The sequence below is a fragment of the Gossypium hirsutum genome, chromosome A04 (genome assembly GCF_007990345.1).
Source record: "Gossypium hirsutum isolate 1008001.06 chromosome A04, Gossypium_hirsutum_v2.1, whole genome shotgun sequence".
NCBI classification, from domain to species: Eukaryota; Viridiplantae; Streptophyta; class Magnoliopsida; order Malvales; family Malvaceae; genus Gossypium; species Gossypium hirsutum.
Window position 1 is genome coordinate 2,543,791 of NC_053427.1, and position 26,769 is coordinate 2,570,559.

The 26,769-nt window shown below is 34.0% G+C and overlaps 3 protein-coding genes and 1 pseudogene across 3 annotated transcripts; all 4 read left to right on the plus strand.

Annotated features, from left to right (window-relative positions):
- Window positions 1-4,614, plus strand: LOC121227856 (DEAD-box ATP-dependent RNA helicase 32). Its single transcript, XM_041110736.1, has 8 exons — window positions 1-461; window positions 967-1,242; window positions 1,377-1,700; window positions 2,140-2,331; window positions 2,420-2,575; window positions 2,669-3,087; window positions 3,393-3,544; window positions 4,031-4,614. Exons 1-8 carry the CDS (start codon window positions 78-80, stop codon window positions 4,387-4,389), a joined length of 2,262 nt encoding a protein of 753 aa, XP_040966670.1. The 5' UTR covers window positions 1-77; the 3' UTR covers window positions 4,390-4,614.
- Window positions 4,615-4,793: 179 nt separating this feature from the next.
- Window positions 4,794-12,099, plus strand: LOC107903331 (GDSL esterase/lipase At1g28580). Its single transcript, XM_016829349.2, has 5 exons — window positions 4,794-5,189; window positions 5,284-5,508; window positions 10,133-10,281; window positions 10,980-11,256; window positions 11,723-12,099. The coding sequence occupies exons 1-5, from the start codon at window positions 4,916-4,918 to the stop codon at window positions 11,971-11,973; spliced, it is 1,176 nt and encodes a 391-aa protein (XP_016684838.2). The 5' UTR covers window positions 4,794-4,915; the 3' UTR covers window positions 11,974-12,099.
- A 3,794-nt stretch (window positions 12,100-15,893) lies between these two features.
- On the plus strand, window positions 15,894-17,049 carry LOC121203279 (DEAD-box ATP-dependent RNA helicase 32-like). The gene is made up of 3 exons (XM_041111027.1): window positions 15,894-16,006; window positions 16,445-16,775; window positions 16,909-17,049. The coding sequence occupies exons 1-3, from the start codon at window positions 15,894-15,896 to the stop codon at window positions 17,047-17,049; spliced, it is 585 nt and encodes a 194-aa protein (XP_040966961.1).
- A 169-nt stretch (window positions 17,050-17,218) lies between these two features.
- Window positions 17,219-25,967, plus strand: LOC121203485 (GDSL esterase/lipase At1g28580-like; annotated as a pseudogene).
- Window positions 25,968-26,769: the final 802 nt, after the last annotated feature.

Sequence of the window (26,769 nt, forward strand, 5' to 3'; positions counted from 1 at the left end):
CTACATAAATAAACTAGAGGAAGAACTACTTCTTCTTCTTCTTAAACCCTGCTTCTTAAATCCAAAGCTTAGAAAGGATGCGAAGACCGAAATCGAGAGCTGTCCGAAAACAACAGAAGAACAATGAGCTTCAAGAAATAGAGATTCTGAGCGAATGGATAGAATCCCAGAAACCCGAATCCGGTTCCAATCCTTTGTCACTAGACCCGCTCAAATCCAAGTCGCCAATCGGTCGAATTGTCGACCCTGAAAGTGGCGCCGTTTTATTCTCGAGGTACGCGGGAGCGAGAAAATTTTGTGAGCTGCCGTTATCAAAGAGGACGAAGAATGGGTTGGAGGGAGGTGGGTTTAAGAAGATGACGGATATACAGGTGGCGTCTTTGCCTCACGCGCTTTGTGGAAGAGATATTCTCGGCGCCGCTAAAACTGGGTCCGGAAAGACTCTTGCTTTTGTTATTCCGGTTAGTGGGTTTTCTTATTAAAAGTTGATTTATTTTTATCAATTCATGAATATTAATTTTCTTTTTATTAGAAAATTAGGAGGAAAATTTTGTGATTTTGAAAGAAGGGACTATTATTAGGTTATTTTGAGGGCTGGAGTAGCATTTGGTTGGTTAGGTGTTAATTAAGTGAAGGGTGTAATCAAGCTGAGCTAAGCTCGAGCTTGAACCCGACTTGAAAGTAGAAGCTCAAAGCTTTGCTCTGGCTTGATTGAGTATGTAAGTTCAACTTTGCAATGACTGAATTGAATTCGAATTTTTTCGAGATCAACCAAAGTATCTTGCAAGCACAATGGCATTTATTTTGTGGATTTAAGTCTATAGATGAAGATGTAAAATGAACTAGGACAGGTGGCTTTTGTGATATGCAGGATTATCTTAAAACTAACTAATTATGTGTTGTTTTGTTAGTATTTCTGGACCTTTTTTGAATATTACAGTAATGCTGAATTAACTGTTATGTCAGGTCCTGGAGAAGCTGCATAGAGAGAGATGGGGTCCTGAGGATGGAGTAGGCAGCATCATAATATCTCCCACAAGGGAATTAGCTGGTCAGCTTTTTGATGTATTAAAAACTGTTGGGAAGCATCATAATTTTAGTGCTGGCCTTCTAATTGGTGGTCGAAAGGAAGTTGACAGTGAGAAAGAGCGGGTGAATGAGCTGAATATTCTAGTTTGTACTCCTGGACGTCTTCTTCAGCATATGGATGAGACTCCAAATTTTGATTGTTCTCAGCTTCAGGTCAACAACTTGACATAATGTATAGTTAATTTGGTTATTAATTTTTTAATGGCTTGTTTCCGCTTTTTTTGTTTGATATTTTCCACCGCTTTGTTAGCTGCTGATTTGGGTAGTGACTTCTGGCCTATGAACAGGTTTTGGTCCTTGATGAGGCTGATCGTATTCTCGACATTGGTTTTAAGAAGACCTTAAATGCAATTGTATCGCAGTTACCAAAGCGTAGACAAACATTGCTTTTCTCAGCAACGCAAACAAAGTCTGTTCAGGATCTTGCTAGGCTTAGCTTGAAAGATCCAGAGTATATCAGTGTGCACGAGAAAGCTGTGACAGCCACTCCTAGTCGCTTGCAGCAAACTGCTATGATTGTTCCTCTTGAACAAAAGTTGGACATGTTGTGGAGTTTCATAAAGGCACATCTTAGATCAAAGATCCTTGTGTTTCTTTCAAGCTGCAAAGAGGTATGTTGCATTATTTATGTTGCGTAAACTGAGCATATTCTGTTTAAAGAATTTATATTTAGGAGTCAAAATGCAAGTGATTTCATTTTCAGTTGGGTCTTCATCGGCAATTTCCATAAATGTTTGGCCATCTTGGTTGCAATTTGATATCTTTATTTGCATCTCATCAAATCCTGGTAGAATATAGCAGCACTGAATTGAAAGCAAGCAACTTCTCTGCCTGCCCATATCCCCATTTAGGTCTTTTAGGAATTTTAATTTTTGGATTTGGAACTTTTAATTTATATCCTATTCTAGTATAGGTAGATTTTAGGGGGAAAAGAACTCTCTCTTGCTCCAAGTCCTAATTCTACAACTTTTTTTCTGTTTTTAGTGCTTGTTTTTCTTCTTTTTCGCCATCCTTAGGAGTTTCTATAATGTGAAAATTGTTGTTTCGTAGGTTAAATTTGTCTTTGAAGCCTTCAAGAAACTGCGTCCTGGAATACCCTTGAAATGTCTCCATGGAAGGATGAACCAAGAGAAGAGGCTGGGTATATATTCCCAGTTCTGCGAGTCTCAATCAGTTCTCTTCTCAACCGATGTGGCCTCCAGAGGCCTTGATTTTAACAAGGCTGTTGACTGGGTTGTGCAGGTAAATATCGATAAAAAAAAACAAAAACAAAACAGAAGCAGCATTTCTTTTTCATTATCTCAATGAGCTTCATTTCTTGTCTTAACAGGTAGATTGTCCCGAAGATGTTGCATCCTATATACACCGAGTTGGCCGCACTGCTCGTTATCTTTCCGGAGGAAGGTCGGTTTTATTTTTGACGCCTTCAGAAATGAAGATGCTTGAAAAGTTACAGGCAGCAAAAGTACCTATACAGTTTATTAAGGTAGATTAATCATGATATTCTTTCGTTTCTGAATCAGGTCTTGATATATGTGACTTGTATGTTAATCTTGCTATTATGATACTGGTTTCCCAGGCAAATACAAAGAGGTTACAACCAGTTTCTGGATTATTGTCGGCTCTACTAGTTAAATATCCAGACATGCAGCAGCTGGCACAGAGGGCCTTTATCACATATCTGCGTTCTATTTATATTCAAAAAGATAAAGAGGTTTTTGATGTCACGAAATTGCCTATTGACGAATATTCAGCATCACTTGGTTTGCCAATGACCCCCAAAGTCAAGTTCTTGAAACAAAAAGAGAAAAGAGAAACCGAGTCAGAAAAATCTTCTCTTATTGAACCAAAAATATATGATGAAGAAAACGAGTCAGTTATTCCAAAGGAAGAGCTACTTGTTGAAGATGTCAAAGACAACAGAGGGGACAAAGATTTTCTTTTGAAGGATGATGCACCAGATGTTGAAGGAAATACTAGCGAACTTGGAGATATCGTGTATGCTCCTTATTTATATATTTACATACAGAGCAATGATAAGATGGCCTTGCAATAATGAAAAATAATTTCATTTATGTACTAGTAGGTTAAATGGTAAATTCTTTATATAGCTGCTTTGGCTCGTAAGCTTACATGGTTACATGGTAACTTGCACAGATTCTAGTTTTTCTTTTTCTGGGAATAGGTAGATCGTTTTACATTAGTCAATTATGTATGCCTCTGGGTAGTTTTACCTTAATGATTCGTTTTATTTGTAGTCCATTACTTGAAATCAGTTTTTGAGTTGGTTTTCTTATTTTCAGGTCAGCAACACGGGTCTTGAAGAAAAAAAAGCTGAAGATCAATGTTCATAGGCCTGTGGGGACAAGGGTTGTCTTTGATGAGGAAGGCAACACACAGGCTCCACTTGCTATGTTGGCTGACAAGACTAGTGGCGATATACTGCTTGACCAAGGTATACATTATCCCTTCTGTTGGCCTATGTTGCTGCGATTTTTTATTTTTCTTGAAATACCTGAGTCTGGCACCCATGTTTGACTCATGTTTGGACATGACGGGTATAGAGTTATGACCCTTCAGATTTATGGAAAAATTTGTAAAAATTGAATATATCTGAGTCAGACACATACCCCTATTCAACATTTATAACCCAATATAGTTTATAGGCTACTCTTCTGCAACTTTTAATGTAAATTGCTAGTTAACTTGATCTCCTGTTTTCTACTTATGTAATCGTAGGACAAATTCAGTTCTTTCTCCTACTAAAAGCTTGAATGGTTTTAAACATCATCTTATGCCATTCAAAATTTGATGCTACTTTCGATAATAGTGGTTCATCCCCCGCCATAAAAGGATCAAATACTGTGTTTTCCGTACTTTGCCAATGTTGAATGCATCGCTGCCTCTTGATGTTTTTCTAACTCATGTTTACACATTGCAGACAAAAAGAATGATTTCTACAAGAAAATGAGGGAAGAGCTGAAGCAGGTGGACAAGGAAGACAAACTTCTAGAGCGGCAACGGCTTAGGGAGAAACGAATCAAGAAGAAGATGAAGTTGAAGAAAGGGCAAAGGGAGGAAGAGGATGGTGACGAGGAGGAGGATGATCTTTCAGGTTCAGAAGGAGAACCGGATGCGAACCGAAAACGGAAAAGATCGAAAATATACTTCCATAGTGATAGCGATGACGGTGAAAAGGAAGAAGATAAGGCTGGTTCGGCAGGTATCAATGCCGAATCCATTTCTCTGGCAGAACAAGAAGAACTTGCTCTTAAGTTATTAAACTCAATGCACTCGTAAATTTTACGATACGATTTTCCAGTTTTGGTCGGTGATCTTTTCCGTTTACTGGTTGTAGTATGTCAGTTTCTTATTCAATCATAAAATATAGTCAAATGTTTACCTGCACAACTGGGGTTCTTTTAGGCTTTCAAGTTCATCATTAAGTCACCATTACCAGTTGTCTATGGAACAACGAATTTGAAAAAGGACAAAAGGAGTAATTGACAGGAAATTTTTGGTTTATTTTCGTTTCGAGTCCTTTTGAATTTGAGTTACACCATCTCGGATGGTATCGATGATGAAATGGCAAAGGTGGCTAAAATAACAACTTATTGAGACAGGTGTTTGCTCAAATGAAGTAAATTAACAGTCTTTCCAATTAAAAAATATAAAAACAGGGAATCAAATCATATACCTAACATGATATCTAGAAAGTCAATGGTGAGTATGAAAAAAATATATTATATGCAGAGTGAGAGTTCACCAACTACATCTCCAAAGCACTGATCTGAAACTCTGTTTTTTTTTTTTTTTACTTTCTGAAATGGGTTTTTCTTCATCATGTTCTTTGTTTAAACACCATTTAATTATTAGCTTCATCATTAACTTAGCCATCATCACAATCTCACATGTCAATGGATGCTTTACATCAATCTTCAGCTTTGGTGATTCCTTAACTGATACTGGCAACTTACTTCAACTTTCGCTTTCAGAATCAAAAAAACTTTCCCACTTTGATTTTCCTCCTTATGGAAGAACCTTCTTTGATTATCCAACTGGGAGATGCTCTGATGGGCGCTTGGTTATAGATTTCATTGGTATTTTTACATGCTTTAAAATGAGTTATGTTTATATTGTATGATTTTATTTTTCCCTTTATATTTTTCCTTATTTTTTTTCATGGTTTTGCAGCTGAAGAATTCGGACTTCCATTTTTACCACCATATTTTGGAGGTGAAAATGGAAAACCCAGAAACTTAGAGAATGGTGTGAACTTTGCTGTAGTGGGTGCTACAGCACTTGATGATGTGTTTTTCAAGGAAAGAGGAATCCATAATCCCTCCACAAATGTTTCTTTGGGAGTTGAATTGGGATTTTTCAAGGATGTTTTGCCTTCTCTTTGTTCATCTTCTTCAGGTAAGTTTTTTCTTCTTTTTGGTGTCTTTTATATTGGATTCTGTTTGGTTTTTGCAGGAAAATGAGAGGACATGGACTTTCCAGATTTTGAAAAAAATCAGTAGTTCAGAAAGTAAATAGGATCAAGAGTTAATATTTAGCTAAGATAGCAAATTAACCAACAAAAAATTTCAACCATGATAACTCTCTTTTGCCCTTAACCCCTTCCCATTTTTCTTACCATCAGTTTATGGTTTACAGAATGGGCACCTCGATTGATAGAGATAAGTACTGCAAAATTAAATATAGAAAAAAAATTGAAAAAAAGATAAACAAAAATCAAAATCTACCAATTGAAAGTTTTAATTTGAAGCTTATTGATTACCCAGTTATCTTAAAGAAATCTAGGACTCACATCACTGCCACTCTAACTGAATAATGTATCACTCTACTATCCAGGGACGAAGCCAAAATGAATTTTTAGGGGACTGAATGAAATTTTAATTTTTTATAGTTTATACATTTATAATTTTTAAAGGATTAAATAGATTTTTTATAATTTTAGGGGGGCCAAAGTACAATTTTATCTTTATTAATTTAAAATTTTAAGAAAAATTCAAGGCCTAAACATAAATTTTCCAATTTAGGGGGCCAGGGCCACTGTCACCCCCTTATTCGCCACTGCTACTATCTCTTATCCATAAGCTAGGGAGTTGGCAGGACTCCTAACTCCTTTAAAATGTAAATTTTTTCATTCACCATTCTAAGTGAATAATGTACCACTCTTCTGTCTCCTATCCATAAGCTCAGTGGTGGAGCTAAGGGGACTGGCAGGACTCCGACCCATTTAAAATGAAAATTTTTTCATTTAGGTGGTTTATAATTTATAAAATTTTAAATTAATAATGATAAAATTACACTTTAGCCCCAAAAATAATAAAAACTTAATTTAATCATTTAAAAATAAATTATTAAAATGGTAAAATTGTAAAAGATATACAATTTAATTTGGCTCCATAAAAATTTTCCGACTCTGCCATTGCATAAGCTCACCATAACATCCGAGAAAAGGTCAAGACACGAAATCACCTACCATCTCCTCTCATTCTCTACCCACCACCATCCAATGGCTCATCGCCTCATTCTAGGTGAACTTCCACATCATCCATCTTCTCCTCCTTGTTAGTTTCATTGGTTAGAAATCGTCCATATCCCAGAATCTAACGAAATAGAAGGCTCTCGTCTTCCCCTTTTAAACCCATACCAATCCTTTTAGAAATTATTTAGGCTTTCTATAAAATTCATAGTTTGTTCAAAAGCTCAAGCTCCTATGGCATACATCCAGTTAACAAAATTGACCAGTGCATTCTCCCAGTAAGTACATTAGAACATTTTGTGACTACTATAGCAATGGATTGAGCATGGCTACACTCACATTCAGTTTGGAGCATTAAGCTTAGCTCTAAGCTACCATGGCACCAAAGGACAACCAGCTTTGCCAGGATAACCCTTTTAGGCTCAAGATGCCTCAAGTATAAACATGCTTGTATAGGTATCATAGACACCTACCTTAACTTAGGAACAATCTTTCTTCCCCAACTACATGGCACTCAAAGATCCAATACTTCTCAAATGCCTCAAAGTTTAGATCCAAATAGTTGGAGCAAAAATGGTCAGTGCCACAAATGAAGCAACCCTCCACTACTAGTGGCTTACAGAGTTAAAGATCATGCGATTAACAACTCCATCCCATTCAAACAGAAGATCCTGTTCGTGAAATTTGATGCACAAGAAAACTCAGTCACTTGTGTACATGTTCTTAAAGTTGTAACTAGGTAACAGATGGATCTCTCTACTCCCTTTCTCATGGATTGCAAATTATGAAAAGTTTCATAAAAATACAAAGCCAATCCAGTCTATGGAGGCCACATGCACCACTAATCCGGACAAAACGGTGACCACCAAATTCAAACGTGAAGAAATGGATAGAAAAGAGGTCACATCTTTTGCCTTTCCAACCTAGTTCATGATAGAGTCAGAATTCACGTCTTAAACAGTGCGGTTCTAGATGTATCAACCAAGATATGATGGTGGTCTCAGTCGATTAACACCCATCATCATAGTTTCTACACTGAAGGAACGTTGATATATTATTTCAAAGGTTCCTCAATTATAAATTGTCCATGGGATATAAACTATGACTCTGATGGATGCCATGAAGATAGTCTCACATCAGGCTTTGAACCAATTGGACCAAAAACAGAAAACTAAAAGCAAAAACAGATGTTCTTCTGAGAAAACACTCTACAAAAAAGATTCCTTGATAGAGATCCCTGAGTTGCACCACTTGGACAAGACCACAAACCAGTACATGGTGAAATACACGCCACCTCCATGGGCAACAATAGTGCAAGAGGACATTCTTCCTTCAGATGAGCCAACACTTCCACCTTCTCCAAAACTAAGAACATAAAAGCCACACCCTTGCTATGCAATAGGACTAGCGTACATTGAAAAAGAAAGACAAGAAAAACGGAATGCACAGATTTCTTAGGTCTGTAAGATCCAACCAAAAACCCTGCATGACACAAAGTTTCTTCTATTACAAGATTACCTAAGAGACCAAAAAAGACACATATTGGAAGCCCTTAACCTTACTGATAGGGACGAAAAGAGAAACCAAAAGAAGGCAGTGGCATTAGAAGTTTGAAATTGGCAAACCCAAAATCCATTGCACAAAATGACAACCTTTAGAGAATTGAAAAAAAGATCAACCATATCAATGAACATTTTGACCACCATCTCCAGACACTTCAAAATGTAATCTATGAGATCCAAATGCGACTAGATGTTCTTAACAAGGAACTCCAACAAAGTTTAAAGATGAGCCAAGGATTCATATTTACAATGTCTGGAAAAATAAGCAGAGATTAGATCTCTCCAAAAGCAATTCCTAGATTTACAGTGGCAATACAACCAGAAGGTTTAAGAGCAAGAAGCTAAAAGTTTCTTCCAGCTAGCGCCAAGGATGTTTGATACATACCCTCAAACTTCTCAGGCACCATGACATATTCCTATCTACTCCTCCCAACATCTTTAGTCAGCTCCTTCGACAACACCTTCTCTATTGTCATCTCCTCCTGTTCGACGATTTCCATTCTTCATTCCCCCGAACTTAGAAGACAGCAGGCTCCACCAGGTGTAAGGGTTATTAAAGCATGGGTCTAGAAGTTCAAATAGGAACAACAACAGCTGTAGAAAGAAAAAGAAAAAAAAAAGGCATGTTAACACTCCTTTACCAAATTCAACTAGGCCCAAGACTGCAACGAGCTTTCTAGATCCAAAATTGGTGCTTTATCCTAGCAACCAACATAGTTGATGACAAAGGAAGCAGATACACCGAGTGTATTCTCCTCTATACTAAATGGTATGGTTAGGGATAACCTACTAGTCATGGACATAGAAGAATCCTCTGAGTACTCCTCCCAAGGATATACAAAAGACTCCATAATACCTAGTGACAGTGATAAAATACCGAAAGAATGCCTTCCCTAGATGTTTCTCATTGAACCTCAAGTAGAAACATTGATGACATTCCATCGAGAAAATTGAATATACGATTTCAAGAGTACTAGGCATGGACATACATTGAACTATTCAAAGTAGGTGCTACAACAAACTTAGTCCTATTGCAGTTTGTTGCAAGATTAATAGGAATGTTCAAAGAGTTTTGGATGCATTAGGAGGATACAAACAAGCTATGCAAGAATTAGCAACACTATTTTGTGGACAACAAGGCCATAGGATTGATAAGATCCGAGAGCAATTTTTCTAGTTGAAATGTTGTTCTCTTCATTTGATAGAAATTACAAAACTTCTCTAAGTATTACTTCATACTTGAAGGATTCAACAATATCAAACTATTGTAAGTGTTCCTCATATCAATCCCAAAACAACTCAGTGACAAAACTTAAAGCCTACTAGCTGCAAGAAACCTCTCTATCTCCATTTTTCGCCTTGGAGATCTATACAAAATTATGCATAAGGCCCTTGATATGATTTGCAATGAGCACAAATAGATCATGAACATAGTTCAGATTCAAAGAGCCTCAAAACCCCTGTGCTTTCCCTTTAGGACTACAAATCAAATGCTCAAAGAATGACTCTGAGTATCTTTGCCATTATGGCAAGAGGAAGCTTACAGAAGATCCCATTACAAGTCCAGATTCTCTTATAGACAGCAATTTCCAGAAAAAGGCATTTTAGGCAAAACAATGAATATTAGAAGCCAAACAAATTTCAATATGGCAGATAGAACCTAAACCCTAAACAGAAAAAAATTTTGCAAACCGATCAAGTACGAAATATAAGTCGATCTGTGAATGGATGTGCAAATCTAATCCTTTAGATATGTTGTGAATTGATGTTGTTGGCAATAACAACTAGGAACACTGAAAGGATGTCTCCATAAACCGTAGCAGATATGAGCTAAGGACATCTACATTGTTTAGCTACAGTATCTCATGTCTGCTACTTTTGTTATTTTTTATAGAGTTTACTTAATATTTAATTCTTATATTTAAAAGGAAAAATTGTAAAGTTAACATATCTATTTCTTTTAATGGCAATGTGGTTTGACTCACAGATTGTAAAGAATTCCTGAAGAAGTCGTTAATAGTGATGGGAGAGATAGGAGGAAATGATTACAATTATGCATTCCTTCAAGGCAAAAGCACTGAGGAGATTCTACACTTTGTTCCTCTTGTTGTTGATACCATTGCTTCAGCAATCATGGTAACAAATTTATTTGTGTTGGATAGATATTCATGTTTGAACCTAATATATCAACATATAAATATAATATTTAATTTCGAAAGATCATCAAATACATGAAAAACTTTGAAAAAGTTCATATTCAACACTCATGTCCAACCAAGGGTGAAGGGACGGGTAGACAAGGGTCCCTGGCCCTCCTAAAACGGGAAATTTATGCTTTAGATCCTAAAATTTATAAAATCATAAATTAATATATAGTAAAATTATAATTTGTTCCCAAAATGCTAAAAATTTAATTTAATCTTTTAGAAAACCATAACGATATAAGCTAATACTAGGATCAAATTATATGTTAGCTCTTACAAAAAATATTTAACTTCATCTCGACTGCCCCTAAAAAGATTTCTGACTTTGCCCGTGTCTAACATATAAATATTGTAACATGACTTTAAAAATATCCTTCAAATATTTGAAAAATTTAGGAAAATCTAAATATACTCTATGTCGCATACATGCCTATATTTGACACAGACATAGGGATATAACTTTGAATAATACACTAAATACATGAAAAAACAGAGAAAAATTTAATCATACCTGTGTTGGATATATATTTTTATCGAACGCTCATGCCTGAGTCTGAATTAACGACAATCTTTTACAGAATTTCTTCATATCAGAAAAAAGTTTTTTAGTTGATAAACAATGCTATGCAGGAGTTGATAGGGCTAGGGGCGGTCACAATTTTGGTCCCTGGAAACCTTCCAATTGGATGCTCCCCAGCATATCTCACATACTTTCATGGTTCCGATATGGCCGATTATGATCCTTTAACTGGTTGCATAACATGGCTGAACCAATTCTCCGAGTTTCACAACGAACAGCTTCAGAAAAAGCTCGATCAGATTCGCAAGCTTCATCGAAATGTCAACATCATTTACGCAGATTATTACAACATTGCAATGCGTTTCTACCATTCCCGGAATCAGTTTGGTAAGGCTTATACCTTATAGTATATCTAAACCAATGGTTCAAGAAAAAGTATTATAGAGAACTTTGTATTAGAAGTTTATCCCCTTTACTTATCCTTATCCGCTAGATTAAAGAGAAAATTGGCCTTTCCTAGTAAAAATTTCATTCATTTTTACTGTTAAAATTGACATTATTAACAAAATAACCAAACAGTTACACTGCTGTGCTATATGTACCTCACTTTGATATACAAAAACCAATTTTTAGCAGTAGAAATGAATGAAATTTTTTACTAAAGAACTAATTTGCTCTCTGATCTGATGTATATAAACTAATTTACTTGAGCCTCCATAGTACTTTTACCAGTTACTGTCTCGTATGCGGATTATTGGCACATAAAAGTGTCGTAATCTGTATAATATATACATAACGATTGAATTTCAGCCTATTTACATGGTTTTTTTTTGTTGTTATTGAATGATTACAGGATTTACTGAAACACTTAGAGCATGTTGTGGAGGGGGAGGTCGATACAATTACAGTTCATCAATGGCATGCGGGGATCCGCCATTAACGACAAGCTGCAAGGACCCTTCTTCACATGTGAGTTGGGATGGTTTACATTATACTGAGGCAACTTACAGATGGATTTCAAAGGGTGTTTTAGAAGAATTATATGCTATTCCTTACACAAATAGCTTGTGTTTTCCATCTACCGTCGGCAAACAAATTTATTAAAAATAAATTCATAAAAAAAAGGTTTAATCTAGTGTTTATCTTTATGAATCTTGTTGGAATGCTAATATATCTGTTCTTTTTGATACAATACTTAAAATTATTCATAATTTTTCCTTGACTTAAAAATAAGAGGATAAAGAATTCACGTTTTTCTATATTGACAACAATATTTATGTTAATCAAACTAAGACTCGATTGGAAAAAATATTTGAATATAGGTGTGAGTATTAATTGCTTTAAACTCGATCAAACCCATCAAATTTGATTCTATCTATTGGTTTTAGAAATTAATTGGGCTTTTTCTTAATAGATTTATTCGGTTAATTTGACCAGTCATTAGTTCTTTATTTATATTTCTATAAATATTAAATTTTTTATTAAGTTCAATATTATTATTAACAACGCATCAACTTAGTTGGATAATGATGAAATTACTTTTTACTTAACAAGGTAAATTACTTATTTTGAGTGTCTTTTTGTCTTTTTATATATTTTATACAAAAAAATATACACATTATAAGATTTGAACTTAAACCTCTATAATTTTTAACATTATTTGTTATTTATAATAATTTTTTTATAAATATTGTCTATATATATATTTATTCACATGTGAGTATGAGTGAACTATAATCTAGTTATAGTATAGAATAATTTTAGCATAAATATATAAATAATTATTTTTTAAATTGGTTGCAGTAACCGACTTAAATTTACTTTGATTTTTCGATTAATCAAGTTGAGTTAATATTATAAGTTAATTTAGTATCAATTAAAAATTTTAAAACCTGAATTTTTTTAGTTTATTTCTTTAAATAAATTTATAATTTGTTTTAAATTAGATAATTTTGACTTTGATTTTTCGATTATTCAAGCTGAATTGATATCACAAGTTAATTTGATACCAACTGAAAAGATTAAATACTAAAAGTTTTTAATTTATGTCATCAGATAATTTCATAATTTATTTTTAAATCAGATAGTTTTGTTCTGATTTTTCTATCAATCAAGCCGAGTTAGTATCACAAGTTAATTTGGTATCAACTGAAAAATTTAAAATACTAAAAGTTTTTAATTTATGTCTTTAAATAATTTTATAATTTTTTTAAATTAAATAAATTTTTATACAATATTGGGGTGACAAAGTTTGAACTGGTATCAAACATTTGATAAAAACTTTAACAACTGTTTAATATAAAAAAAATTTTAAATTAGATAATTTGAACTGCAACTTAAAATACTATAAAATTTCCTTCCCAACACTAGATGCCACATAATCTAATTTTAATTTTTTTTTTCATATTATTTATAATCTATAGCAAGATTTTTTTTATATAAAAATGATTTGTTGGAATAGTTGTTTTTAAGTTACATGTGACACATTAAATCTTTAATTTATTTAATTAAATTTTCATTTATAATTAATATACTGATACTCGTTGATTGAGTTTTAGCTTGATTGATATGGACATTATTGTCAAGTACGCTGAAGCGCATTATCCTCCTATTTATGGGTTAGGAAAGAGCTCTAGGTAGTTCTAGACATTGAGTAAAAAATAGCAGATATGATCAAAACTTATAATGAAATTATTCCAAACAAAATTAATTTATTAATACTAATATATTAATTGTCATTTTCCAAAAAAAAAAAATTCTAACTTTTAATTTTCTAGTTAATAAATAAATATTTTTTAAAAATATACATTTAAAAAATTCCGCACGCACTAATGTATACCTCGCAACAAAATTAACTAGGAGGATTTTATATCTATAAAATACTTTTAAATATAAATAAACTTAATATTTTTAAATAAATCTACTTTTATGACAAGAATAAGTAATCCCTTTCAATCTTATTGATCGACTTCAAGAGTATACATAACATTTATGAAATAGTAGTTACATAAGAATAGGAAAGATATATAATATATTCTTAAATATATGCCTAAATGATATACAATATATTTAGATATTCCTAAAAGATAATATCCCATAATAATATCTTAACACTCCCCTCAAGTTGAAGCATGCAGATCTTAAATGCCCAACTTGCTAAGAAGATATTTAAATTGCCATTTACCATGCGCCTTTGTAAAAATGTTAGCCAACTGAATGAAGGTCGGAACATAAGAAGTTGCAATCAACTCATCCTGGATTTCATCCCTAATAGAGTGACAATCCACTTCAATATGTTTAGTACGCTTGTGAAATATAAGATTCTGTGCAATATGCAACGCAAATTGACTATCACAAAATAAATGAATAGTTTTAGGATGATGAACACCTAAGCTCAATAGAAAGGCCTTCAACTACTTGAGCTCACAAATGACGGAAGCCATAAACCTATACTCAGCCTCAACAGAAGTCTGAAACACAATATACTGTTTCTTAGTTTTCCAAGAAGTAAGAAATTATCCCAGAAAGGTAAGCTAACCAATAAGCGAAAGCAGACCAATTCAAATCACACCACCTCTTTAAGGAAAAATTACTATCAAATCTCAATAAAATCCCTTGGCCAGGAGAGCCTTTCAAGTACTAGACAACACTCAGAGTCGTATCTCAATGCTTCTGTCTTGGCTCATGCATAAACTGAGATAAGACATGAAATGAGTATGCTAAATTAGGTCTGATCATTTGCCAAATAAATCAAACGACCCATTAACCGTCTATACGACTTAGGATCAGTCAAAACCGTCCTGTATCATGCATCAATCTATGTTTTTCTCTATTGGTGATCTTGTGGGATTTGCTCTCAAAAGATCCCTTTTCGAAATAATATCAATTGTGTATTTCCTTTGAAATATATATATGTATATATATACCCAAAGAACTACGAGCTACCACTATTATCAAAAAATATTTCAAAACACCATGATCCTTCTTATGGAAGCAAGAACTGAGATACCTCTCAAAAGTTTTCAAAGCAGTGCAATTGTTTCTAGAAAGAAGCAAATCATCATCACAAACTAGCACATTAATGTGTATAGATATCGTAGTGTATGTAAAGAGAAAATAATCAGAATATCATTAAAGAAATCCATACCCTTTCAGTACAGTAACCAACTTAGTAAACCAACACCGAGGAGCCTGTTTTAACCCATACAAAGACTTGGACAAAGGACAAACCATTCCAAACTTATTAGGGGTAAAACTTGAGGAAGCTTCATGTAAACGTCTTCATCAATATCACCATGCAAAAAGGTATTATGTACATCCACCTTGTCGAAACCATTTTTATTTTTGAAAAAGCAGTCGACATTTTATTTTGAAAATGAAAACGTGGGAGTCGCCATCAATCTTTTTTATGAGGTGTGATCGGATCACCTCGTAATTTGGTCATTTTAATAAAACGTTTTGATTTACTAAAACGACAATTTTGGTCTACGAAATTCAAGGAAATGAGTTCGGGATTCGGTTAAGTACAAGGAAGGATTAGCACCCTCGTAATGCCCAAAATTAGTACCTAATTGATTAATTAATGTCTAAACGTCGAAAGTTGAAAATTTGAAAAGAATTTAAAATACGATCCCTTTTTTATTAATGTTGATTAAAAAGAAATGCTTGAATAAATTGAAACGAGCATTAAAGGCCCTCTTGTCTCGAGATATCAAAATCACATCCCGTAAGTTAGGACACTACATTTGAACCTTCGAAAACAAGTTTGCCTTTTATTCAAAAGTTGTGCTTTGATTTCTTGAAAGGATATTCGGTTGTTTAGATTCAACGAGAACAATCAAAACCCCATAAGTTAGGGCACGACCTTTTCGAGTTTCTAAACGCGAAATATTGCCCCCTTTTTTTTATGTAAAATTCATTTATTTTAAAAATTAAAAGGATATTTGGCTATTTGGGTCCAACGAGAGAACCGAAACCCTGTAAATTTGTATACAGGTGGGTTGGAGGGAGGTGGGTTTAAGAATATGACGGATATACAGGTGGCGTCTTTGCCTCAAGCGCTTTTTGGAAGAGATATTCTCAGTGCCGCTAAAACTAGGTCCGGAAAGACTCTTGCTTTTGTTATTCCGGTTAGCGGGTTTTCTTATTAAAAGTTTATTTATTTTTATCAATTCATGAATATTAATTTTCTTTTTGTTAGAAAATTAGGAGGAAAGTTTTGTGATTTTGAAAGAAGGGACTATTATTAGGTTATTTTGAGGGCTGGGGTAGCTTTTGGTTGGTTAGGTGTTAAGTGAAGGGTGTAATCAAGTTGAACTAAGCTCGACCTCGAACCCGACTTGAAAGTTGATGCTCAAAGCTTAGTTCAGGCTTGATTGAGTATGTTACTTCAACTTTGCAATGACTGAATTGAATTCAAATTTTTTCAAGCTCAACCTAAGTATCTTGCAAGCACAATGGCATTTATTTTGTGGATTTAAGTCTATAGATGGAGATGTAAAATGAACTAAGACAGATGGCTTTTGTGATATGCAGGATTATCTTAAAACTAACTAATTATGCGTTGTTTTGTTAGTATTTCTGGACCTTTTTTGAATATTACAGTCATGCTGAATCAATTGTTATGTCAGGTCCTGGTGAAGCTGCATAGAGAGAGATGGGGTCCTGAGGATGGAGTAGGCAGCATCATAATATCTCCCACAAGGGAACTAGCTGGTCAGCTTTTTGATGTATTAAAAACTGTTGGGAAGCATCATAATTTTAGTGCTGGCCTTCTAATTGGTGGTCGAAAGGAAGTTGACAGTGAGAAAGAGCGGGTGAATGAGCTGAATATTCTAGTTTGTAGTCCTGGACGTCTTCTTCAGCATATGGATGAGACTCCAAATTTTGATTGTTCTCAGCTTCAGGTCAACAACTTGACATAATGTATAGTTAATTTGGTTATTAATTTTTTAATGGCTTGTTTCCGCTTTTTTGTTTGATATTTTCCACCGCTCTGTTAGCTGCTGATTTGGGTAGTGACTTCTGGCCTATGAGCAGGTTTTGGTCCTTGATGAGGCTGATCGTATTCTCGACATTGGTTTTAAGAAGACCTTAAATGCAATTGTATGGCAGTTACCAAAGCGTAGACAAACATTGCTAAAAATAGTTGACAAAATAGTCACCCAAATTTTAATTTAAAATATTGACAGTTTTGTTATCTAGCAAAAAATTGAGTTTACTAAAAAAACAAACAAACAGAGAACCATATCGTCTACCTAACACGATATCTGGAAAGTCAATGGTGGGTATTAAAAAAACATATTGTAGGCAGAGTGGAACTTCACCAGCTGCATCTCCAAGGCACTGATCTGAATTTTTTTTTTTTACTTTTCTGAGATGGGTTTTTCTTCATCATGTTTTTTTGTTTAAACACCATTTAATTATTAGCTTTATCATTAACATAGCCATCATCACAATCTCACATGTCAATGGATGCTTTACATCAATCTTCAGCTTTGGTGATTCCTTAGCTGATACTGGCAACTTACTTCAACTTTCACTTTCAGAATCAAAAAAACTTTTCCACTTTGATTTTCCTCCTTATGGAAGAACCTTCTTTGATTATCCAACTGGGAGATGCTCTGATGGGCGCTTGGTTATAGATTTCATTGGTACGTTTACATGCTTTAAAATGGGTTATGTTTATATTGTATGATTTTATTTTTCCCTTTATATTTTTCCTTATTTTTTTTCATGGTTTTGCAGCTGAAGAATTCGGACTTCCATTTTTACCACCATATTTTGGAGGTGAAAATGGAAAACCCAGAAACTTAGAGAATGGTGTGAATTTTGCAGTAGTGGGGGCTACAGCACTTGATGATGTGTTTTTCAAAGAAAGAGGAATCCATAATCCCTTCACAAATGCTTCTTTGGGTGTTGAATTGGGATTTTTCAAAGATGTTTTGCCTTCTCTTTGTTCATCTTCTTCAGGTATGTTTTTTCTTCTTTTTGGTGTCTTTTATATTGGATTCTGTTTGGTTTTGGAAGGAAAATGAGAGGACATGAACTTTCCAGATTTTGAAAAAAATCAGTAGTTCAAAATGTAAATAGGATCAAGAGTTAATATTTAGCTAAGATAGCAGAGTAGCCAACAAAAAATTTCAACCATGATAACTCTCTTTTAGCCTTAACCCCTTCTCATTTTCCTTACCATCAGTTTAGGGTATACAGAATGGGCACCACCATTGATAGAGATCAGTACCACAAGATTAAATATAGAAAAAAGAATTGAAAAAAAGATAAACAAAAATCAAACCTACCTACCAATTGAAATTTCTAACTTCAAGCTTATTGATTACCCAGTTATCTCCAAGAAATTCATATTCTAGAACGTCACATCATTGCCATTGTAAGGAACAATATATCACTCTACTGGCTCCTATCCATGAGCTCAGTGGCGGAGCTAAGGGTGACTGGCTGGGCTCTAACCCCCTTAAAATAGAAAGATTTTTATTTAGTTTTTTTATAATTTATAAAATTTTAAATTAGTAATAGTAACATTACACTTTAGCCTCAAAAATTATAAAAAATTAATTTTAATTTTTTAAAATTATTAAGATATAGACTATTAAAATGGTAAAATTGTAAAAAGATATACAAATTTTCTGACTCCACAATCACCATAACATCTGAGAAAAGGTCACAAAATCACCTACCATCTCCTTTCATTCTCTTCCCACCACCATCCAATGGCTCATCGCCTTATTCTAGGTGAACTTCCTCATCATCCATCTTCTCCTCCTTGTTAGTTTCATTGGTTAGAAATCGTCCATATCCTAGAATCTAACGAAATAGAAGGCTCTCGTCTTCCCCTTTTAAACCCATACCAATCCTTTTAAAAATTATTTAGGCTTTATATAAAATTTTGATATGGACGTTTTTATTGCAATAAGAATTTTAGTTTTATTTATTATATCAGGTTTTATTAAGAGTTTTAGTTTTATTTATTTTCTCTATTATATTAGGTTTTTGTTTCTTCATAAACTCTAAGTTAGGAATTCTATTTTATGTCAATTACGACTCTTTCCTTTGTTATTAACAGTCTATAAAAGGCTGCCAATATGAAATAAAGAGGCAATCAATTATTCTATAAAAAAAGAAACGTTATTTTGAGAGGGGGTTCAGTTAATGACAAATCTGCCTTTTGAGTAACTATAGGTCGAAGCAAGAATTCTTTCTCGTCTAGACCTATGACTAGATTCTACGCCAAGGCGCATAACAACTTGGTCTTGGCGTATAACAACTTGGTATCCGAGCTAGCTGTCATGGGCGACAAAAAAACTTTGACAACCAAGCTAGAGGCTTTCATGGAGCAAATGGCTACAAGGCAACAAGCATTAGAGGAGCAAGTGACGATATTATCTCTTTCGGTCTAAAAGATAACAAAAGGAGATTTTGAAAAGAATAATGAAGAATAGGGCAGTAGCGGAGGTAGGAAAAGGAATTTAGACTTACAACACGATGGGTGTATGGTGCCACGATACTTCCCACTTATGATGGTGTTGGAGATCCTTTAGGGTGGTTGAAAAGATGAAATTTTTTTTTGGCAATCAACGAACTAACGAAGAAGACAAAATAAGCTTAGCATCATTCCATCTTTTAGTAGAGGCACAATTGTGGCTTGATCAAATGGAAGAAGAGGAGGCAAATCTGATTGGGGGCACTTCAAAGAGTGTTGTCATGTAAGGTTTGGGCCACCTATGAGTAATAACCCCTTGTGAGAACTTGCCAACTTGAAACAAACTGGGACTGTAGAGGAATATTTACGTCAATTTCAATCACTATTGGCTAGGACTACTGATCTTAAACCTCGACAACAAGTAAACCTCTTTACTGCCGAGTTGATCGAAGAACTTAGAATTGATATTAAGATGCAACAATCGGAAAACCTTGGAGTTGCAATGAATATGGCTCAAACATTGGAATGTAAACAAAATGTCTTTTCCAAACTGTTATCTCGAGCCATCCTGAATTGGCCAACTTCCCAAAACATCGGCAGCAATTCAATCATTCCAACAACTAAGAGCATTGCGAAGGGAGGGGGACAAAGAACAAAACCAATAGGAACAATGGCAAAATAGGTTCTTCTGCACCATTTTTTAAGAGATTAACACAGACAGAAATGGTGGAAAGAAGGGCTAAAGGGCTATGTTATAATTGTGACGAGTCTTATTCAATGAAACACAAATGTAAAATGTTATTTTGGATAGAAGTACTATATGCTGAAGACAAGCAAAATGATGATGAGATAGATGATTTTGGATACGTTCTGAAGTTTATTTTGAATTTGAGCTTGAGGACAAGCTCAACTCTAAGAAGGGGAGTAATGATATGGACGCTTTTATTGCAATAGGAATTTTAGTTTTATTTATTATATCAGGTTCTATTAAGAGTTTTGGTTTTACTTATTTTCTCTATTATATTAGGTTTTTGTTTCTTTAAAACTCTAAGTTATGAATTCTATTTTATGACAATTAGAACTCTTTCCTTTGTTATTAATAGTCTATAAAAGGTTGCCAATATGAAATAAAGAGGCAAGCAATTATTCTATAAAAAAGAAACGATATTTTGAGAGGGGGTTCAGTCAAGAATAAACCTGCATTTTGAGTAACTATAGGTCGAAGCAAGAATTCTTTCTCGTCTAGACCTATGACTAGATTCTATACCAAGGCGCATAACAAATTCATAGTTTGTTCAAAAGCTCAAGCTCCTATGGCATACATGCAGTTAACAAAATTGACCAGTGCATTCTCCCAGTAAGTACATTAGAACATTTTGTGACTTCTATAACAATGGATTGAGCATGGCTACACTCACATTCACTTTGGAGCATTAAGCTTAGCTCTAAGCTACCATGGCACCAAAGGACAACCAACTTAGCCAGGATAACCCTTTTAGGTTCAAGATGCCTCAAAGATCCAATACTTCTCAAATGCCTCAAAGTTTAGATCCAAATAGTTGGAGCAAAAATGATCAATGCCACAAATGAAGCAACCCTCCACCACTAGTGGATTACAGAGTTAAAGATCATGCAATTGACAACTCCATCCCATTCAAACATGAGATCCTGTTCGTGAAATTTGATGTACAAGAAAACTTAGTCACTTGTGTACATGTTCTTAAAGTTGTAACTAGGTAACAGATGGATCTCTCTACTCCGTTTCTCATGGATTGCAAATTATGAAAAGTTTCATAAAAATATGAAGCCAATCCAGTCTATGGAGGCCGCATGCACCACTAATCCGGACAAAACAGTGACCACCAAATTCAAATGTGAAGAAATTGATCGAAAAGTGGTCACATCTTGTCTTTCCAACCTAGTTCATGATAGAGTCAGTATTCACATCTCAAACAGTGCGGTTCTAGATGTATCAACCAAGATATGATTATGGTCTCGGTCGATGAAAACACATCATCACAGTTTCTACACTGAAGGACCGTTGATATATTATTTCAAAGGTTCCTCAACTATACATTATCCATGGGATATAAACTATGATTGTGACGGATGCCATGAAGATAGTCTTACTCAGGCTTTGAACCAATCGGACTAAAGATAGAAAAATAAAAGCAAAAACATATGTTCTTCTAAGAAAACACTCTACAAAAAGATACCTTGATGGAGATCCCTGAGTTGCACCACTTAGACAAGACCACAAACCAGTACATGGTGAAATACACGCCACCTCTATGGTGAAATACACGCCACCTCCATGGGCAACAATAGTGCAAGAGGACATTCTTCCTGCAGATGGGCCAACACTTTCACCTTCTCCAAAACTAAGAAGATAAAAGCCACACCCTTGCTATGCTATAGGACTAGCGTACATTGAAAAAGAAAGACAAAAAAAACAGAAGGTACAGATTTCTTAGGTTTGTAAGATCCAACCAAAAACCCTGCATGACACAAAGTTTTTTCTATTACAAGATTACCAAAGAAACAAAAAAAGACACATATTGAAAGCCCTTAACCTTACTGATAGGGACGAAAAGAGAAACCAAAAGAAAGTAGTGGCACTAGAAGAAGTTTGAAATTAGTAAACCCAAAATCCATTGCACAAAATGCCAACCTTTAAAGAATTGAAAACAAGATCAACCAGATCAATGAACATTTTGACCACCATCTCCAGACACTTCAAAATGTAATCTATGAGATCCAAATGTGACTAGATGTTCTTAATAAGGAACTCCAACAAAGTTTAAAGACGAGCCAATGATTCATATTTACAATGTCTGGAAAAATAAGCAGAGATTAGATCTCTCCAAAAGCAATTCCTAGATTTACAATGGCAATACAACCAGAAGGTTTAAGAGCAAGAAGCTAAAAGTTTCTACCAGCTAGCGCCAAGGATGTTTGATACATACCCTCAAACTTCTCAGGCACCATGACATATTCCTTTCTACTCCTCCCAACATCTTTAGTCAACTCCTCTGACAACACATTCTCTACTGTCATCTCCTCTTGTTCGACGAGATCTATTCTTCACTCCCCTGAACTTAGAAGCATAGCAGGCTCCACCAGGTGTAAAGGTTACTAAAGCATGGGTCTAGAAGTTCAAATAGGAATAACAACAACTGTAGAAAGAAAAAGTAAAAGAAAAGGCATATTAACACTCCTTTACCAAATTCAACTAGGCCCAAAACTGCAACAAGCTTTCTAGATCCAAAATTGGTGCTTCATCCAAGCAACCAACATAGTTGATGACAAAGGAAGCAGATACACCGAGTGTATTCTCCTCTATACTAAATGGTTTGGTTAGGGATAACCTACTAGTCATTGACATAGAAGAATCCTCTGAGTACTCCTCCCAAGGATATACAAAAGACTCCATAATACCTAGTGACAGTGATAAAACTATACCGAAAGAATGCCTTCCCTAGATGTTTCTCATTGAACCTCAAGTAGAAACATTGATGACATTCCATCGAGCAAATGGAATATACGATTTCAAGAGTACTAGGCGTGGACGTACATTGAACTATTCAAAGTAGGTGCTACAACAAACTTAGTCCTACTGTAGTTTGTTGCAAGATTAATAGGAATGTTCAAAGAGTTTTGGATGCATTAGGAGGATACAAACAAGCTATGCAAGAATTAGCTACACTATTTTGCGGACAACAAGGCCATAGGATTGATAAGATCCGAGAGCAAATTTTCAAGTTGAAATGTTGTTCTCTTCATTTGATAGAAATTACTAAACTTCTCTAAGTATTACTTCATACTTGAAGGACTCGACAATATCAAACTATAGTAAGTGTTCCTCATATCAATCCCAAAACAACTCAATGAGAAAACTTAAAGCCTACTAGCTGCAAGAAACCTCTCTATCTCCATTGTTCTCCTTGGAGATCTATACAAAATTATGCATAAGGCCCTTGATATGATTTGCAATGAGCACAAATAGATCATGAACATAGTTCAGATTCAAAGAGCCTCAAAACCCCTGTGCTTTCCCTTTAGGACTACAAATCAAATGCTCAAAGAATGACTCTGAATGCCTTTGCCATTATGGCAAGAAGAAGCTTACAGAAGATTCCATTTCAAGTCCAGATTCTCTTATAGACTCGACAATTTCCAGAAAAAGGCATTTTAGGCAAAACAATGAATATTTCAATATGGCAGATAGACCCTAAACCCTAAACAGAATAAAATTTTGCAAACTGATCAAGTACGAAATATAAGTCGATCTGTGAATGGATGTGCAACTCTAATCCTTTAGATATGTTGTGAATTGAAGTTGTTGGCAATAACAACTACGAAAACTGTAAGGATGTCTCCATAAACCGTAGCAGATATGAGCTAAGGACATCTATAGTGTTTAGCTACAGTATCTCATGTCTCGGGAAAGGATGGTAGGAAATAGTGACGCCACGTCATCTGTATCCCTTCCCAATAGTTTTATGCCACATCAGTATTCTTATCTTGAATTTTAGGATTTTATCCTAAAAAATCAAATTCAAATTGAAATACTAAAATTCAAGATAAAATCTTGAAATTCAGGATAAAAATACTGATGTGGCATAAAATCATTGGAAAGGGATACAGATGACGTGGCGTCACTGTTTCATATAATCCTTTCTCCTAATATCTCCTACTTTTGTTATGTTTTATAGAATTTACTTAATATTTAATTCTTATATTTAAAAGGAAAGATTGTAAAGTTAACATATCTATTTCTTTTAATGGCAATGTGGTTTGACTCACAGATTGCAAAGAATTCCTCAAGAAGTCGTTAATAGTGATGGGAGAGATAGGACGAAATGATTACAGTCATGCATTCCTTCAAGGTAAAAGCACTAAGGAGATTCTACACTTTGTTCCTCTTGTTGTTGATACCATTGCTTCAGCAATCACGGTAACAAATTAATTCGTGTTGGACAGATACTCGTGTTTGACACTTATATATTGTCATATAAATATAATATTTAATTTCGAAACATCATCAAATACATAAAAAACTTTGAAAAATTCGTATTCAACACTCATGTCCAACCAAGGGTGAAGGGACGGCTAGACAAGGGCCCTGACCCTCCTAAAACGGGAAATTTATGCTTTAGATCCTAAAATTTATAAAATCATAAATTAATATATAGTAAAATTATACTTTACCTTCAAAATGCTAGAAATTTTTTGAAAACCATAACGATATAAGTTAATACAAGGATCAAATTGTATTTTAATTATTATAAAAAATATATAACTTAATCTCGACTCCCCTAAAAATATTTCTGATCCAACATATAAATATTGTAATATGACTTTAAAAGATCCTTCAAATATTTGAAAATTTTAGGAAAATCTAAATATACTCTGTCGCATACATGCCTGTATTTTATCATACCTGTGTTGGATATATAATTTTATCGAACACTCATGCCTGAGTCTGAATTAACGACAATCTTTTACAGAATTTCTTCATACCAGAAAAAGTTTTTTTAGTTGATAAACAATGCTATGCAGGAGTTGATAGGGCTAGGGGCGGTCACAATTTTGGTCCCTGGAGACCTTCCGATTGGATGCTCCTCAGCATATCTCACATACTTTCAAGGTTCCGATATGGCAGATTATGATCCTTTAACTGGTTGCATAACATGGCTGAACCAATTCTCCGAGTTCCACAACGAACAGCTTCAGAAAAAGCTCGATCAGATGCGCAAGCTTCATCGAAATGTCAACATCATTTACGCAGATTATTACAACATTGCAATGCGTTTCTACCATTCCGGAACCAATTTGGTAAGGCTTATACCTTATAGTATATCTAAACCAATGGTTCAAGAATATTTTCTGTCAGGAAAAAGTATTATAGAGAACTTTGTATTAGATGTTAGATTATATTTCATCCCCTTTACTCAAAAATAGATAAATTAGTCCTTATCTATTAGATTAATTAGCAAATCGATCTTTTCTAGTAAAAATTTCATTCATTTTTACTGTTAAAATTGACATTGATGACAAAATAACCAAACAGTTACATTGCTCGGCCATATATACCTTACTCTAACATACAAGAACCAATTTTTAACAGTAGAAATGAATAAAATTTTCTACTAAAGAACTAATTTGCTCTTTAATCTAATGTATATGAACTAATTTACTTCAGCCTTCATAGTACTTTTAGCAGTTTCTGTCTCATATGCGGATTATTGGCACATAAAAGTGTCGTAATCTGTATAATATATACATAACGATTGAATTTCAGCCTGTTTACATGGTTTTTTTTGTTGTTGTTGATATTGAATGATTACAGGATTTACTGAAACACTTAGATCATGTTGTGGAGGGGGAGGTCGATACAATTACAGTGCATCAGTGGCATGCGGGGATCCGCCATTAACGACAAGCTGCAAGGACCCTTCTTCACATGTGAGTTGGGATGGTTTACATTATACTGAGGCAACTTACAGATGGATTTCAAAGGGTGTTTTAGAAGAACTATATGCTATTCCTAATACAAATAGCTTGTGTTTTCCATCTACCGTAAACAAACAAATTTATTGAAAATAAATTCATAAAAAAAGGGTTTAATCTAGTGTCTTTTCAAGATCTTTATGAATCTCGTTGCAATGCCAACAATGTTTATGTCAATTAAACTAAGACTTGATTAGAAAAGATATTTGAATATAGGTGTGAGTATTAATGGCTTTAAATTTGATCGAACCCATCAAATTGGGCTTTTTCTTAATAGATTTATTCGATTAATTTGACCATTCATATTAGTTCATTTATTTATTTATATTTCTATAAATATTAAATTTTTTTGTTAAGTTCAGTATTATTATTAACCGCGCATCAACTTTGTTGGATAATGATGAAGTTACTTTTACTTTACAAGGTAAAGTGCATATTTTGAGTGTCTTTTTATATATTTTATATAAAAATATGCACATAATAAGATTTGAAATTAAACCTCTATAATTTTTAACATTATACTTTACTCTTCGGTCAAAGTCTTAATTGTTATTTATATTATTATTTTTATAAAAATTGTTTATATATATATATTTATTCACATGTGAGTTTGAGTGAACTATAATCTAGTTATAGTCTAGAATAATTTAGCATAAATATATAAATAATTATTTTTTAAATTGGTTGAAGTAACCGACTTAAATTTACTTTGATTTTTCAATTAATCAAGCTAAATTAGTATCATAAGTTAATTTGATATCAACTAAAAGTTTTAAAAATTAAAATTTTTTTAATTTGTATCTTTAAATAAACTTATAATTTGTTTTAAATTAGATAGTTTCGACTTTGATTTTTCGATTAATCAAGCTGAATTGATATCAAAAGTTAATTTGATACCAATTGAAAAGATTAAATACTAAAAGTTTTTAATTTATGTCATCAAATAA

Coding starts and splice junctions, on each gene's coding strand:
- LOC121227856 (XM_041110736.1), top strand. CDS start 78: ATGCGAAGACCGAAATCGAGAGCTGTCCGAAAACAACAGAAGAACAAT. Junction 2,576..2,668: donor TACCTATACAGTTTATTAAG/GTAGATTAATCA, acceptor CTGGTTTCCCAG/GCAAATACAAAGAGGTTACA. Junction 3,545..4,030: donor CGATATACTGCTTGACCAAG/GTATACATTATC, acceptor TACACATTGCAG/ACAAAAAGAATGATTTCTAC.
- LOC107903331 (XM_016829349.2), top strand. CDS start 4,916: ATGGGTTTTTCTTCATCATGTTCTTTGTTTAAACACCATTTAATTATT. Junction 5,509..10,132: donor TCTTTGTTCATCTTCTTCAG/GTAAGTTTTTTC, acceptor TTTGACTCACAG/ATTGTAAAGAATTCCTGAAG. Junction 11,257..11,722: donor CCATTCCCGGAATCAGTTTG/GTAAGGCTTATA, acceptor GAATGATTACAG/GATTTACTGAAACACTTAGA.
- LOC121203279 (XM_041111027.1), top strand. CDS start 15,894: ATGACGGATATACAGGTGGCGTCTTTGCCTCAAGCGCTTTTTGGAAGA. Junction 16,007..16,444: donor TTTGTTATTCCGGTTAGCGG/GTTTTCTTATTA, acceptor TTGTTTTGTTAG/TATTTCTGGACCTTTTTTGA. Junction 16,776..16,908: donor TTGATTGTTCTCAGCTTCAG/GTCAACAACTTG, acceptor GCCTATGAGCAG/GTTTTGGTCCTTGATGAGGC.